The sequence below is a fragment of the Saccopteryx bilineata genome, chromosome 3 (assembly GCF_036850765.1).
Source record: "Saccopteryx bilineata isolate mSacBil1 chromosome 3, mSacBil1_pri_phased_curated, whole genome shotgun sequence".
Lineage (NCBI taxonomy): Eukaryota > Metazoa > Chordata > Mammalia > Chiroptera > Emballonuridae > Saccopteryx > Saccopteryx bilineata.
The window spans coordinates 32706004-32723822 of record NC_089492.1 but is presented as its reverse complement, the minus strand read 5'-3'; the positions used below and the strand labels follow the sequence as shown (position 1 = coordinate 32723822).

The window sequence follows — 17819 nt, the reverse complement described above, 5'->3', positions numbered from 1 at the left end:
ACAATGGATTGGAGTCTTAAATATTTTTATATTAATATAACCCATAAAATTCAAATGGGCATTAGTCAAATCAAAAAATATTAAGCACCTACTGGTTTAAGAGATTGAAATTTATTGAGATTCATGATCTATTTCTTTCTACCTTGAAATCAAGGTGTAAAAACCAGCTTATTTAAGTGCATTCCAAACTTCTCCTATGTAGCAAAGGTAAATGTTCTGTCCATTGGCACCAAAGTGAAGTCACATTTCCTCTTGGGAGACAGAAATTCCACCTCTGAACATAGAGTAAGTTAGGAAAAAATGACTCCTGTTGTTTATTTTATTACTATTGTGATTCTGAGATCTAGAACTACTAATATACTAGCAGTGAACAATGCAAATTCCTGGCAACAACTGTCAGGTTAGTGACACTTCTTTCCCCCCAATCACCATAAAATTTTAGTATGAAAAGAATTAAAAGCAATTACTAAACTTAACAAATGGGAAATAAGAAACTAAGTGATTGGCTAAACAAACCACCCTAAAGTGTTGAAATCATTGCAACTGAGAAATTGAAAATAGGTGTGCTTCACCCCCAATCTTTCACAACTCTGAATTTAAATAATATTCCGTGCAAAAGAGCATCAGGTTTCTGAATATAGGTGTAGCCCTTCTTTAAGTTTTAGTGCGCTGCAGAGTTTTCTGCAATTTTTATTTCCCTCCCCCCAGGTTCATTCAAAGTATTGAATAGAATTGTCCATCTGAGCCAAAAGATTTGTGATTCAAAGATTTACTAAGGTACTCTACACATTCTATCTATACAGAAACACCTATTATTACTATTGGTTTATGCAGGATTAACATTTTGGTGTTAAAATTGTTAAACATCATGCTTGCTGCACATCAACTCTCCATGATGCATCTGAACTTCACAATGACTTACCATACATTTTATTTTAAATTACTAATTAAATAACTGAAAAATGTATTGTCAAACTAAACTTAAGTGACCTATAAGGAAAATAACCTTCAAAACAGTCCATATACACATCTATTTAAAAACTACCTTTGCTAGCTAGCCCCTTTCCCAAAGTTTTAGCCTGAAAAAAAACAGTAAAATCTACACAAATTTTTATTGCGATCATACAAGGGTTACATTCGGTCAAATACAACAAATACTACGATGCAATTTTACATTTATTAAACTACAGTTCAAAGCACAAATTTACACATTCTAAATACACTAAACATATCTAATGAAGTCACACTGGTCTTCCACTGACATTTGATATATCTGGGTGAAAGACATTAACTTTACAAGACTTTTAAACACGAATCCTTAGTATAAAAACTGTGTACTTGTATGTAAACGATTTAATGGGGAACCCAATTAGTGGGCTTCCATCTCCACTAAGTCATCCATTTTGTTGCATATTTTATTTTAAACGCTTAAGGGCTAAGGACAAACTGGTAAGTTTAAATCTGAATACAATTATCTAAACTCGCAATTAACCCCCAATGAATTATAGATGAAAGCTGATTTTGTCTGGTCCCAAATAGCTATTACTAATATTTTGTTTCCAAGAAAATTAACAGAATAAGATTGTTTGAATTTTTTCCAAACTGGAATGTAGACCAGACAAACTTAACCTGCAACTTCAGATCTAAAGAAGCGTTAATGCCTGTTTAAGCGTCAGTGGAAAAGCTATCTTCTTGGCTCAGCTGAATGCAAGAAGGCACAAAGAAGAAGTTCTTCATCATTGTGTCTGAAGTTATTCCAGCATCTTGCATCTCATACCTACATAAAAAGAAAAAGGTAAGCATAATTCTGAATTTATGAACAAAGGCAACACAACCACCCAACAGACAATAGGACCATAAAGTATCTTTCAATAACTCTTAAAAGACGAAAACTTTGCTATTAATTCTAAGTTACGCATTCATTACAAAATTAAAATGAGCAAACATTTTGTCAACTAAAATAGCTAATCTGCTTTAAAAGAAAAACACCTTACCAATCACTGAATGACATCATGTAATAAATAGCTGGCCTCTGATAATCATTAAAAGCAGATGGCTCATGGAAAGAATCTGCCCCCATGTTATCAAAGATAAGCCAATCTCCCACATTCAGCTCAGGAAGAAGACAGTTTTCCACAATCTGATCAAGCTCATCACAGGAGGGACCCCAAAGGCTGCTTGTAAACAGAGGCTCATCGTCCTTGTATTTCTGTAGGAAAAAAAAGAGTGTTTAATTATTTTTACTCATACAGGTATTGAAGTTGAGGGTAGATAAAAGCATTTTTCATTATCTTGGGTCCACTATGCCCATGAAAGGCAGATCTAGATAGAGCAAGGGGCAGTGGTAGTGGTGACCCTTAACTCCAAGGCAGTAGTTCTCAAAGTGTACGCCAAGGTGCACTGGTGCGCCCTAGAAGATTTCCAGGTGCTCCCTATGGTATTCCAGAGAAATATGGGCCTGTTGAGGACCAAATAACCAACAAGGTTTTTGGAGTTTAGATTTTGGGGGGACAGAGGTGTGGGGAATTGGCTGTAAGCTGACAGTCTGCCCAAACCCCACCTCACTTGCCTGATTAGGTTGCAAAAGGCTGTTAAGCTTTGGTGCTGGATTGTTACACTTACACCCTTATGCTCCCCAGAAAGACTGGAGGCAAGTTTCTTCTATCCTTTGTTTGGTGTAAAAATGATATATGTTGATTTGCTAATGGCCTCACTTTGCCCTATAAATAAAGCAAGATGCAGTTTTTGGGCACGCTTTGTTCTTGCCAGCAGCAATTACAGGGCCCTCCCAACCCCATATTTTCTTCTGTATTTTCTTAATTCGGCACCGTTCCCACTCGGGACCTGGAATTACTAGCTGCGCTGGTTTGCAGCATGTGCCCAGACAAAAATAAAGTTACTCTGGAAATTCCACTTTTTGTCAACACTATCTTTATTATTAACATCATTATCTTTATTATTAACACATCATTATTTTTAGATAAATACACCCAAATAAAATGGATAGATTTCTCAAAAAGAAGCGAGATATTGAAGAATCTGATTCTGGAAGTGAGCAAAAGTTAAATGTAAATAAAATAGGACTTAAAAGCTGATGGGCCAAATTTAATTTATAACATTTTCCATCACTTAACACTGAACAATACGATTGGATTAGAAACCCATTCATGGTAGCTTCAAGTGATTTTGGCTTAACATTAACAGAAGAAGAACTGGCAGCTATATCCACCGATCATGGATTGATGATTAAACATAAGGAATTGTCTCTTGAAGCCTTTTGAATTTCTATAAAATAATAATGTGGCAGTATCTAAAAAAGGTTTGAACATTTCACTTCAATTTTCAACATCCTATTTATGTGAGTTAGGATTTTCTACCCTCAACACAAAAGTAAAAAGAGAGGAATTCTTCCATGTATTAACGAGGAAATGAGACTTTTCCATTCAAATATATGCCCAAACACTGAAGAAATCGCTAGGACACATCAGGCTCATGTTTCTCATAAACACAAGAATAAAGAAGCACATTCATGCCGGGACCTGCCAAATTTACTAAATCTTACTAAGAATGTATCTCTCTCTATATATATATAAAAAGATAATTCTTTTGTCATTTTTATTTTTTAAGCCCTCTTTTTACAAATTCTAAAAAGCATAGCTCAAAAAATGCAACAAAATGTTTAATGTCAGAATAAATTTAATTTTGTCGTATTTATTTCATTTAATTACCATAAAAGCATGCTTGGACTTTATATTTTTTCTTTAATATTTGACTTAATTATTATAACATTTCTCAGAAATTTGTATATAGTGCGCTTACAATTATTTGTAGGATTTTAAATGCACCCCAACTTCAAAAAGTCTGAGAACCACTGCTCTAAGGAAACAGACTGCAGGAATCAGACTAAAGCCAGAAGAACGCGTACCTAAAATGGGATGCATCTTAGAAAGTAACAGCTCATAGTTTAACAGTTAGTTTATAAATTACCAAATGAACAGATCTGATATTATTTGTAACAGAACTTGCCTTGTGAACCTCTGGAATGGTATTTAAGTCCTCAGACAGTTTACTTGCAAAAGAACCATAAACACCATCATTCATATAATACATAAAGGCTGGTTCATCACTTCCGGTTTTTTCTACTGAAATAAAGAGGAAAAATGAATGTGAGTTTATAGTAAAATGCCTCATACAGTTATTATGCAAAGTATTATCAAATATATTTAAAATTTACATAACTGCTTCTAGTTTCTACATCTCAAAATATGTAACTTAATGTAACTAACATAACTTAAAACTGTTAGCCAAATAACCCATTTCACAAAGGAAGATGACACATGAGAAAGTGCTCTGTATCATTCATCACCAGGAAAATACAAATTAAAACTACAACAAGCTGCTACCATCACCACACACACACTGAACAGATAACAGACCAAAAGTGTAACAGTGAAGGTAGGCAAAAACCAGAACCTACATATATTACACATATACACCGTCAGTGGAACGGTAAAATATTAACACCACTTTGAAATCTTTGAAAACATCTATTCTATGACCCTGCAATTGCATTCTTAATCATATACCCCAAATAAATGAAGTATCCACAAGACTCATATAAGAATGTTTATATAGTTTCATTTGCAACAGCCAAAAACTAAAACTAAATATTCATCAGCCAAGAGAATGTATAAACATATATTCATATAAAATATTAGCAATAAATATAAAACAATAGTTCATCAGATATACTGAGCTTTTTTTTTTTTTATTTAAGAGAGATGGGGAGAGAGGGAGGGAAGAGAAGGATGAGAAGCATCAACTTGTGGTTGATTCACTTTAGTTGTTCACCGATTGCTTCTCCTACATGCCTTGTCTCTAGTGAGGTCCAGCCAGCGACCTTAGGGTTTTGATATGGGGACCCTCAGCATCACGGATCAACGATTTATCCACTGCACCAGCACCGGTAAGCTATACAGAGATTTCTTAAACAAAATAATGATAGCCTGACTAGTGGTGGTGCAGGAGATAAAGCACTGATCTGGGAGGCTGAGATACTAGTTTCAAAACCTGAGATCGCTGGCTTGAGCATGGGATCATCAACATGAATCCATGGTTGCTGGCTTGGAGCAAACGGTCACTGGCTTGGCTGGAGCCCCCGTCAAGGCACGTAGGAGAAGCAATCAAAAGTGCCACAACTATGAGTTGATGCCTCTCATCTCTCTCCCTTCCTGTCTTTGTACCCCTCCTTTTCTATTGCTTAAAATACATATTATATATTTGTATATATGTATACAAATATATATATATATATGCTATATGATTCCCTATATAAAGTTCAAAGGCAGTTCAAACTAATCTATGGTGGAAAAATAATCAGAATCGTGTTTGGCAAGGGAACAAAACAAAAAAATAATTCTAAGATAAAAATTGTATTTTGATAGGATGTTGTATGCCTTCATTAATTCATCAAATTATATACTTAAGATGTGCTTACTGTATATAAACTTATGGCAAAAAAACCCTAAATAGATACTGAGTCTAGGTAAATCATTGTTTTGCAGTGGTTTCGGTTAGCTATTCTAAAAACACCTTCTGTGCGTTCAAGGCTTACAGAAGTGAGGGAGAGAGTCAGAGTGAGAGTGAAAGAGAGAGAGTGAGAAAGAATGAGAGCTAGGTTTCTCACGGTTGGAAAAGGGAGAAAAACAGAATGCACCCGGTGGTATATTACACTCACAGCTTTTGATAATACAGATGTTTAAGAAATTAAAAAACTCGAAAAGTAAAAATAGCTCTTACTCTTGCTCATTTAAGGAAAAAAACTACAGGATGAAATAAGTCTCCTTAATGTAGAAGGATACCTCCAACACATTTTTTTTAAGAGAAGAGGGTAGATAGTGAGGCAGACTCCTGCATGTGTCCTGACCAGGATCCACCTAACAGCACCTGTCTGGGACTAATGCTCCAGTCCATTTTTAGCACAGGAGGCTGATGCGCTCCAACAGAGCTATCCTCAGCACCCTGTGACACATTTGAAACCAACTGAGCCACTGGCTGTGGGGAGGAGAGGAGGGACAGATGGGAAGGGAAGGAGGGAGAGACCGATGTTTGCTTCTCTTGTGTGCCTTGACTAGGAATTGAAACTGGGATGGCCATACGCAGGGCTGATATTCTATCCACTGAGCCCACTAGGACAGGGGTTGGCAAACCGTGGCTCATGAGCCGCATGTGGCTCTTTGGTCCCTTGAGTGTGGCTCTTCCACAAAATACCATGTGCAGGCGCTACCTCGATAAGGAAGGTACCTACCTATATAGTTTAAGTTAAAAAATTTGGCTCTCAATAGAAATTTCAATCGTTGTACTATTGACATTTGGCTCTGTTGACTAATGAGTTTGCTGACCACTGAGCTAGGGCCCTATTTTTTTAAAAAGTGGTGCTTATACTTTTGTTGGATTGCCTACAGACAGATTAAAAGTACTCTGTTGGCTCTTGTCACATATGTTAAATATGGGGCAGATTCTCCCTGTGACTCATGTGACTAAGAGAAACACAACAGAGATCACAATAAAACACTAGCTGGTTCTTAACAACAGGTAAGAATCACCTGGGGGGAAGAGTATCTAAAATAAATACATCTAAACAACAGTATAGAATATTGGATTCAGGAACTATTTTGGAGTGAAACCTTGACTAGGACATTTTGAAAAGCTCCCTAATGGCCTATAGCTGGCTGAACACCACCCAAAACTTTATCTACTAACAGAAACTATTAATTGTGTAACTTACCTCCAGAGGAAAATTCATCACTTTCAACAACTTTCTTTGCAATGATATTAACTGCAAGTGTAAATGCAGAAGACACGTAATAGCTTCCAGGTTCGGAGATGATCTTAATGCCAGATCCTTCAGGAAAGTAGACATCCAACAAAGGGCTGATAATATGGTTAACCTATGGATTTGAAATCCCACATTATGGTTCCAATATTGAATTAGAGAATTCAAAAATTATAGCCCATGAAGCTTAACTATTTAGCTGTTATTGTTCAAGCAATTAATGCAGGCTTGTAAGTCATCCAAGTTTAACAAAATGGCAATAATGAAGAATTTTAACTGTAATGGCAAATACCTACTGCTGAGTAGTCATATTTCTGTCTATGAAGAAAGGAGCAAAATTTCAAATCAGTTTCTAGATATTATAGAATGTAGAAAGGAGGGCAGAGCAAGAAGGTAAGGAGTGATGTACATCTAGATAAAAGAGCTTAGGCTTTGCAAGCAGTACATTTGTGCCATCAAGTAGTCTGTAAGAGCACAACTGAATAGAAATGTTTTTGTCATAAAGTTACTATGCTATAGAGTTAAAATTTTAATTTATGAAAGTTAGCAAGGTCTTTTCACTGCCTATTTTCTCAGAATCAAATTTTAAACATGTTACAAGCTTTAAGTTCCTCTCACTGGAAAATCCCTTCTCTAAACATCTACACTTACATAGCAAAGAATGAGAGATTATTCCAATATAAACAAAGTTTACCTCTTCCAATTGAAATTCAGTTCCTGTGAAGCCTCCACCAATGTCTAAGATGTTCATAGTGAAGCCGAATTCTGCCTGAAGATGAAAAAAAGGATTTTAAATGCTTTCCCAGCCTGACCAGGCGGTTGCGCAGTAGATGGAGCATCGAACTGGGATGCGGAGGACCCAGGTTCAAGACCCCGAGGTCACCAGATTGAGCGTGGGCTCATGTGGTCTGAGCAAAAAGCTCACCAGCTTGGACCCAAGGTTGCTGGCTCGAACAAGGGGTTACTTGGTCTGCTGAAGGCCCGTGGTCAAGGCACATATTAGAAAGCAATCAATGAACAACTAAGGTGTTGCAATGAAAAACTGATGATTGATGCTTCTCATCTCTCTCTGTCCCTGTCTGTCCCTATCTATCCCTCTCTCTGACTCTGTCTCTGTAAAAAAAAAAAAAAAAAAATGCTTTCCCAAATTACAACGAATATAGGAGACATTTCAATAACCCTACTCCCAGTGAGGTAAATATGATATTTGTTCTGACCTTTATAAAATACAGCATATTTTTTTGGTTTCTAACAGAAGCAGGTATGTTGGCTTCCTGATATTGACTGTACTGTCTTGCAGATAAGTAAATTACTATTTAATCCCTTCACCCACTTTAAAAATTGTAACTGTACGGAACTGCTTACAGTGTAAAAAATGTGTAATACGTATGAAAATACTTCATAGATAAACAATGTATTATAGTTAAACTTAAATAACATCCTGGGTTTAAATGTCAAAATTTAAGGAAAAAACTTACAGCCATGTCAAACACACATCGAGCATCAGACAGAGCATGTACATAAACTTGAGATTCTTTGCAAGCACCTGAAACATGAAATCTGAAAGAAATAAAGTAATAAATTTAAAGCAGCAGCCAGTTTTGGAGGCCCTTTCTATAATTCCTTTCAATTCTTATTCACCATATTGACACAGCAAGTATTTACTTCATCCTTACCAAATATTAAAATATTAAAAACACTAGAGCTTCTGATTTATAAAGTTATCATACTTAACAATGAGTTAACGATCATGATTCATTACTATCAAATTGGGTGCATGCTTTTTGTATATATAATCAAGTGACAGGCTTTAACAAAACTGGGTCACAAAATCTTTAATTTGAATGTATAATTTTATCTGACAAAATATAAAAATGTGTATTGTGAAATAAATACAAACGAACATTAACTTAGCCGAGTATTACTGATACTTGTTAATATTATTTATTAAGTGATACAGATCAGGAGAATACTTAAATTTAATAACTGAAGTATAATTCTGTATCCTGATTGTAGAAGTGGTTACACAAATCTGTTAAAATTTATAGTATACATCCAAAAAGTCAATATTCCTCTATGTTAACTTAAAAATAAATTCAATTGAAATATGAAAACTTTCATGTCAATATTGTCACCTAAGGCAGTGATTTAATGGTGATGATTCTTTAAAAAGCAAGAACTTTTACTGTAATAAGACTGGCAACTCAGAAAATTTCAAACTTTATGCTCAAAATTTGACTCTGACCCTAGTTCTGAGACTATAATCAAATCATTAAATCTCTCTGGGTCTCAGTTTGCTCACATATAAAATCAAGAGGGTAAAACAAAGTCTACTGAGTGCTCCTTGAAGGATTAAAAAGATGAAAAAAGTCTTAATGATGGGAAGAAAAAATAACACAAGTTACAAGATGAATGCCATTTAGGCAATCATTAGAATTCAAGTAAATCCCCTCCATTCAATTTAAAAGAAAGTGATAAAACATTTTTAGTTTTTCCTAAATAAAGAAGAAAAATTATCTCTCTATATAAAAACTAGAGGTTAAATCTATAAATCCATACAAATGAAGTCTTAAGTCAATAATCTTAAGACAAAAATTATGGCCATAAAATGAAGTTTAAAACAAATACTCACTTAACTCCAATAATTTGGACATCAAGTTCCTTTGCACATTCCAACACATGCCTACAGTTCTTCAGGGTAGTGCCAAACTTCATGTTACTCTCTTCACCTCCAATATTATCTTCTGTTGCAATATGTAGTAAGACCCTAAGAGAAGGGGAAGATGATTGGGGCAGAGTGGGTTTACATCATCATCAGCACATGTGAAGCCTGAAGATTGTAGGAATTGTTTTCATTATGTTGCCAGTGTTCCCAAATCCAGCGACGGATGAATCAAGTGAACCTAATGAAAAACAATCCTGTACAGAGAAAAAACTAGCAATTAGGGCCTAAAGCATAAAGCTTACAAGGATGGAATTTGGAAAATGCAGGAAGTTTAAGACTTGTAGCAGCAAGGATAGGTAGGGCTCTGTAATGAAAGACATTACTTTCAAATGAAGTCCACCGGTGTCCATAAATCCACCTAGAAAGACTAAATTGAATAGCAATGCCATCATTGTTTTTCAATAAAAAGTATCAGAGCTTCAAATATTTCAAATTTCCTGAACTATTCTACCCTGGCTAACCAATCACCCACTTCTTCTGAGTATCACTCCTATTAATTAATCTTGTATAGCCAACAAAAAAACCTGGGAAGTGTTACTTTATGTGTTTAAAAGCAGCCATCTAGACTACTCATTCAAATCTATTATTTCTTTCCACACTATGACAATCTAGACAAAATGATCAAGAGAATCTTCTAGTAATCACAAAACCATTAAAAACTACAAATATAGTATACAAATGCTCCTTTCTCCCAAGGAAGTCCTGATGAGTAATGACAGGCCAGATCTGATAAAAGCAAAATTATTTTACCTAAGGGTAGAATCAAATCTATCAAGAATGTACCATTCAGTTTACAATTTAACACAGTAAACAGTCCAACTTGGGCCTTGTAGTCAGAAGATCATATTTTAGAGACAGGATCCCTAGAATTTTCTTTAAAAGCCCTTTATCTAAACAAAGGTTTTCAGGGTAATCAATCCTATTGATCCAGGATATCTTTCTAAAATTATAATTAACATCACTAAGAAAATTATAAATATAAAAGGAAAATATGGGTAATAAATATTTCAAGGAAAATATAACACATACAATAATTCATTCAAAGTAAACAAACAATTTTGGGCTAATACAGTATTTTAGTTCATTCTGAAGTCCTTCTGACCTAACAGTTCATGACATTAATTTTGCCTTAAAACTTTTTGCTTTTAAAATGTACACTTTTTAGCCCTGGATGGATAGCTTGGTTGGTTAGAGCATCATCCAAACAGGATCTACTGGCAACCTTCATCTAGGGCCAATGCTTGACTCAAATGAGCTATTTATAGTGCCTGAGGCTGACATACTTGGACCAATGGAGCTATCCTTATCACCTGGGGCCCCACACAAACCAACTGAGCCACTGGCTGCAGGAGAGAAAGAGGGAGAGAAGCAGCTGGTCACTTCTCCTATGTGCCCTGACCAGGAACTGAACCCAGTTTGCCTGCATGCTGGGCATGGCAAGCTGCATGATTTATCCACTGAGCCACTGGCAAGGCCCAAATAATTTTTAAAAATAAATTTTATCTTGGGATACAAGCAGGAACAAGTAAAAAAAATTACTCTTCCTGTTCAAATAGAATGTGGGCTTTCAGAACACTTCAAATCACTAGGACAACCATTCAAGAACTATAGCGAAGGACAGATTATATAGCCTTAGGTAAAAGGTGAGCAAAATATGTCCAGTTCCCAACATGACAAATAACTAGCAGAGTTGATGTGGCTATAAAATTACAGCTGTGGTCCTAACTTGATCACCTCACCAACCACATCTTCCTTGAGATGAACATTATAAATTCATGCCCCAAACTGCCCTTATCACATCCCAACTCCACAGGAAAGGTCAGAGTAGGAAGCCAATAAAATAAAATCTCTTTTCATACAGAGATTTTAAATAAGTTAAAATAATTACAATATATATCACTGCTCTACATAAAAGCCTCCTTTTGCCAGGCTAAAGACAAAGCCAAACCCTAACCAAGTAAGATAATATTCCCAGGTACTTAGATTTACACTTACTTGGCATTTGGGTGATTACGTGCAATTTTCTTCAATTCGACTTCATTGTCACATGTCATGATGTTCACTCCAACTTTTGCTGCATACTTTATCTGAGACACTTGCTTGCAAGGACTTATGTAAATGATCTTTTCTGGAGAGACACCCAATTCTTGCACTAAAGCCATTTCAGTCTGTAAAAATAGATATTTAACAGTGACACCTATAAAGCAAAATTTCTATTATTTTTCATTTTACTACTACTTTGTATTTTTATTTTTAGGTTAAATTATATGAAGCTAAGTTAGGATTATTCAATGTCAAAGTTTATATCCTAATAATGCTTACTATACTACTACTTTGTTAAAACCTTTAAAAAGGTGTTAATTACCATCAGAGGAATTTCATACTTTAGAATACAGTATTACATTGCTTGTCATCAGAAATAACTTGGTCTAGCTAACTCTAGCCTAAAAATGAATAAAAAGGTTGTGACTAAAGATAAAACTTTTAAAGAGTTCATCTCACTGAAGCTTTCATTGGTACACTTGAATAGTTTATAAATTTCCAGTATTAGGCTAGAAATGTAAACAAGAGTTTAAAAACCCATCCAGAAGTCATGTTGTGGGTAACCAAGTTAGAAAGCAAATACTTATTTTTAATTTTTTGAGAGAGAAGAGAGAAGCATCATTTCATTCTATTTAACTGTGCCATTAATTGCTTATCATATGTGTGCTGACCTAGGCTCAAATGGGCGACCTTGGTACGGGAGACCAGGGCTGGAGCCGATGTGTTTCCAGGACAATGCTTTATCTACTCAGTGGCCAGGGTTAGGAAGTGAATTTTTGAATGCTGTAATTTAATGACAAAATAATGAAAAAATACTTACTTTACTGGAACAAGCAAATCCAGTTCCAAGAGCTGCCAAAATCTCAAGTACAGCTGGAGTAGAGTTGCACTTCACTGTGTAGAATGGCTTTATCTGAGCCACTATGTTCTGCCACTGACTGTGTTTCTTTACAATCTTTCCAAGATCTCCCACAAAAAACGCATTTTTTCCTGTCTATTATGGTTATAAAAAAGAAGATAAAAATCAGACTACTGAAAATAAAGTGCCATTATATAGTAAAGAACTCCCTTTTTTCCTCCACAAATAAGCTAAGACATATATTATTATCATATACAAGGCTTAGTAATTAAGCTAGACTGAGCAAACAAAGGAGAATCCAACACATTTGTTCTTTTTAAACTTGACTTTTTGTTGGGCTACATTGGTATATAAACTACTCTCTACTTTAATTAAAAAAATATATTATGGTTACTTTGTTTCAGATTTGCCTCATTATTACTTTTAAGGAAGAGGGAAAGAAGATCACTGATTTCTTTCCATGGACCTGTTTATAATAGGCCTACTTTGACAGTTCAGGATCTAATTTCTTAATATAGTATATGAGGAGAATCAGGAATGCTAAACAAAATAAACTCTGTATCTCCTTTAAAAATTGCACCTAATGACAAGAATGTAAAACCAGGGAGCAACTACACTGGACACCCATTTTTTTTTACAACAACCTTTTTAAAAATTATTTTTATTTATTTATTTTTAGGTTTTATTTATTCATTTTTAGAGAGAGAGAAAGAGAGGAGGGGGAGGAGTAGAAAGCATCAACTCCCATATGTGCCTTGACCAGGGAAGCCCGGGGTTTCGAACTGGCGACCTCAGTGTTCCAGGTCGATGCTTTTACCCACTGCACCACCGCAGGTCAGGCTGGACACCCATTTTTAAGGAGACAAAGTTGGTAGTCTATGTTCATAAAAAAAAAAAAAAAGGCAAAATTTAAAATTCCAAAAGTATACTAAATATCATATAAACCCAAGTAAAAGTGTTTTTCCTTCAAATGAAAAGTGGTTTTAATTAGGGATTTGGGAATGATCTGTAATGATTTTTTAGACTTGTTCCTATACTACAGGTAGAGAGATGATTCTACCTATCAGCCAGAGTGTAGATTACTCAATGTTGCTTGGCAGACAAAACAGTCTTATTTAGAATATACAACATCTAAATATTGTTTTATTTTTTTAAAATTTCTCGTTGATTTGGGGGGTAGGGGAGGGAGAAGCATCAGTTCGTTGTTTCACTTAGTTGTTACATCATATTGTGTCCTCACTGGTTGCTTCTCGTTTATACTCTGACTAGGGATCAAACCTAAAACTTTGGTGCACTGGGACAATGCTCTATACCAGGGGTCCCAAAGTTTTTACATAGGGGGCCAGTTCAGTCCCTCAGACCGTTGGAGGGCCGCCACACACAGTGCTCCTCTCACTGACCACCAATGAAAGAGGCGTTCCTTCTGGAAGTGCGGTGGGGGCCGGATAAATGGCCTCAGGGGGCTGCAGTTTGAGGACGCCTGCTCTATACATTAAGCCACCTGGCCTGGGCCCCAAATATTGTTTTAAAAGACATGAAGCCAGTATTACTGCTTCCTATTCTTTAAACACATTTTTGAAAATGTATATACCATCAGAAGATACTGACCAGGAAATACATGACTGGCAATTATGGGCTATGTGTAGCAGATATGGGACAGTTGTAATGAAATTACCCCATTCTCAAAAGACATGCCATTTCTAATGTTCTGAAGATAGAAATTTTATTTTTACTTCAAAGTGAAAAAAATAAGATAATTATGGGTGCCGCCAAGAAAATTAAGATATTCAGCTGTTAACTACCCTTCAGTCATACAATTAAGTAAGATGGCGAGGAGAGATTTTTACTAAATATTACTAAATGTGGGATAATTTAGACTGTAAGACAAGATGGATGAGAGGACTATTATCAAAAGTCACATCTGACCTAAGAAGAATGTATGCAAGTTAAGGGACTAACAGAAAGGTCAGCATACTTCTAGGAGGAGGTTCCTAGTTACATTAGAGCATTAACTGAAGAGTGATTTGGTTAAAGAATAGGTTAAACATTATGACAAGTGTCACTTTTCTCCCTCCAAGAATTTTGTTGGCAGGGTAAGACAGAAATAAAGAAACTTTGCTGGGGTGTGGAAGGTGAGCATAACTATAAAGATCAGGAGAAGCATAGTTTTTGGTTTTATTTTTCTCCATGTCCTTACCCCCAGAAGAATAGGGTTCTATTTTATTTTATTTTTGTATCCTATTACCAAACACTAGTAAGATGAAAACAATTGAAACAATTCAATCAGTAAGGTGATAAACCAAAATAATTCTATCATTACGTACAAAACAAAAATAAATAATCTTAAGTGAAAATAAATCTATAGAATACGACACTTTGGGCAGTCAATATACAGAAGCAAAATGATTTGAAATGTAAATTAAGATCTAAAGCGTACAGTTGAGAAAAATGAGTAAGAAGTCATGTGCTAATGAGGAGAGCTGACAACATATTAAGAAAATAAAATATACAAGAGCCAGTTGCTAAAATGCACAGCAAGCAGAGAAAGGGCAGTCAGGGAGCATTAAAAAACAAAAAACAAAAATGTAGGCTAGAAAGAAAACCTCAGCACTACTCAATTGAATGGGGAGCATAGAATTAAGACAACCTAGAATAAAAGACAACCTAGAAAAGTTAACATCTGAACAAGGCACTCTGATCAGATTAAATAAACAATGCATTGATGTATTAGAATTCAGAAATTTGAGGAATATGAGACAACACACTTACCAGGGTATGTTCATTAACATAGTTATCAATAACATTTCCAAGGTTTGTTCCTTCATCCAACAGGCCAACGAAGTAGTTTGCATCGTCAATAAATCCTTTCATCTCAGCCGTATTCCACAAAGCCGAAAGTCATAAACCAGGAAAAACAAGAGACGGGCCACCAAGCCTTATGTCTGGGTCCTTAGAATATGCAACAAACTGTCAAAATAGAAGTTGTTTCAAAGTTTGTATTACTTAACTAATCTTAATGTATGAATTGTCAATGAAAGTGTGCTAAGTGTCCGACTGAATGAAGAATCTGTGATTACTCAACACTTTCAGAAACATTTGATCATTAATATCCTTTAGTGTCCATTTTAAAGTGAATGTGTACTTTATATATTTTTATAAAAAGCTCATTATAACCCTGGCTGGATAACTCAGTTGGTTACAGCGTCATCTCGAAGCGTAAAGATTGCTGGTTCAATCCCCAGTCAGGGTATATACAGGAAAATTGATGTTCCTTGTCTCTTTCTCCCTTCCTCTATCTCTCAAGACAATAAAATTGACATTTAAAAAAAATCGCATTATAATTTAGGAAGATAATCAACATACATATATGCAAAATTTATTACAAATTAATATGGTTACCTTATTTATACGAAGTTGCAGACCTGGTCTGTATTAGTCATCTTGTTTTATAGTTCTTCCTTAACACATACAAATTTTACTCATTTTAAGTAAAGAAACCTAGCGAATTAAGTTTCTGTAGCCAAGAAATTAAAATACTAAATCTCAATATACTGCCAGCCAGTTAAAACATAACATGCTACAGTTAACTCAGATAAATAACTAAACTAAAAGTCAGAAGACCTAGTCCTGGCCATGTCACTTAATAGCTGTGCTTAAATTTAGGTTAATTTCTATAAACTTCAATTAACAAGTTTGAGTTTAACTACTTCCTTAAAAGGTAGTGGCTAAAAATAAAATTATATAGCACATGAGCCCTGGCCGGTTGGCTCAGTGGTAGAGCGTCGGCCTGGCGTGCAAGGGGTCCCGGGTTCGATTCCCGGCCAGGGCACACAGGAGAAGCGCCCATCTGCTTCTCCACCCTTCCCCCTCTCCTTCCTCTCTCTCTTTTCCCCTCCCTCAGCGAGGCTCCATTGGAGCAAAGATGGCCCGGGCGCTGGGGATGGCTCTTTGGCCTCTGCCCCAGGCGCTAGAGTGGCTCTGGTCGCAACAGATCGATGCCCTGGAGGGGCAGAGCATCGCCCCCTGGTGGGCGTGCCAGGTGGATCCCGGTCAGGCGCATGCGGGAGTCTGTCTGACTGTCTCTCCCCGTTTCCATCTTCGGAAAAGTGCAAAAAAAAAAAAAAAATATATATATATATGGCACATGAGTAAAACCACTTAAGTGTTAGCTCAGAATAGTTAAAATTAAGCTATCAATTATAATACAAAAATGTCATAACTTGAAACTAGGTATAATCCAGTTAGTTACCAGTAAATCCTAAACCATTTACTAAACAGATTTTTTTTTAAATAGGCATCAGACTAAATAGAATCCTTCTCTAATCAATTAAAGAACCATTTCCCCTATCACAGACCACCCACCTATTCTTCTCTGGGATAGCACAGGCTGAAATATTGTATTTTCCCCATGTATAAGATGCACCCATTTTCAAAAAATTTGGGGTCTAAAAATGGGATGCAACTTATACAGTGATTGAAGATAATTTTACTTGGATTTCCTGCTTGTTGAGGAGTTATATGAATTTTATGATGAATAAAACTTGAATTCAATAACTTTATGTAATACATTTTTTCTTTAAATTTCGGGTCCCAAAATTAAGGTGCATCTTATACATGGAGAAATATGGTAAAGGGTTTAACTTTTTTGCTGAATTCACTGGTCCTTAGTTTACTTTAAGCAAAGATTTCTTTTAACATCAAGTCCATAAAGAATAGAAGTCCTCCAGATAGAATACTATACTCATTGTCTTGTACTGATTTTTGCTTACCACATTAACAATGGGCATAGACTAGCTCTTGTCAATCTATTTTAAAACTTGCACAGCCTTTTCTGTGACTCCTTTTCATCCCTCAACCCTGTTCTAGGATAGTCTCCACCATGAGTGATGACCCTCATCCTAGAAATATACGTACTCCACCTCAGTGATTCCCAAACAAATTCATTAATAAACTACCATTATACTAGTCAAATTTCATGAACTAGTTTTAAATTTTAAAACAGTAACTTCAGAAGTTAATTATATTGTTTAGGATATCAAATCTTTCTGAAATGGTAGAAACCAAAAAGTTGGGGATGCTTTTATTTTACCAAAGGAGTTAAGAGGGCACATTCACATGAGACCTAATATTTTTGCTCTCAAAAATTAGGGGATATTTTGAATGAATATGGAACGATTAAAAAAAGAACCATTTGATTTTTTTTATTATACAAGAACATCAGAAAAGCAAATGACAAATCAAAGAAAGTTGTTTGTGCAAATGTGATGCAAAACCAACTTTTATTTCATTGGTGAAAATGCACTATACAAAGGCCTGAAAGTACTGGAGTATCTACACGTTCCCTGATTCCCTTAATT

General features: G+C 35.5%; 1 protein-coding gene across 5 annotated transcripts in view; it reads right to left on the bottom strand.

The window, feature by feature from the left end:
- Nucleotides 1-1093: 1093 nt before the first annotated feature.
- The window catches only part of AZIN1 (antizyme inhibitor 1), a 33227-nt gene continuing 16501 nt past the window's right edge, over nucleotides 1094-17819 (bottom strand). For 3 of the 5 annotated variants that reach the window (XM_066265910.1, XM_066265908.1, XM_066265907.1), the window contains 10 exons: nucleotides 15232-15429; nucleotides 12424-12597; nucleotides 11556-11728; nucleotides 9468-9602; nucleotides 8314-8395; nucleotides 7530-7604; nucleotides 6788-6950; nucleotides 4027-4142; nucleotides 1995-2209; nucleotides 1094-1777 (listed from right to left, as the gene is read on the bottom strand). In XM_066265910.1, coding sequence (XP_066122007.1) covers nucleotides 1666-1777; nucleotides 1995-2209; nucleotides 4027-4142; nucleotides 6788-6950; nucleotides 7530-7604; nucleotides 8314-8395; nucleotides 9468-9602; nucleotides 11556-11728; nucleotides 12424-12597; nucleotides 15232-15333 — 1347 coding nt within the window. In that variant the 5' untranslated portion in view covers nucleotides 15334-15429 and the 3' untranslated portion in view covers nucleotides 1094-1665. The remainder of the gene's footprint in view (nucleotides 1778-1994; nucleotides 2210-4026; nucleotides 4143-6787; nucleotides 6951-7529; nucleotides 7605-8313; nucleotides 8396-9467; nucleotides 9603-11555; nucleotides 11729-12423; nucleotides 12598-15231; nucleotides 15430-17819) is intronic. The other 2 variants (XM_066265912.1, XM_066265911.1) reach the window with 2 other exon arrangements.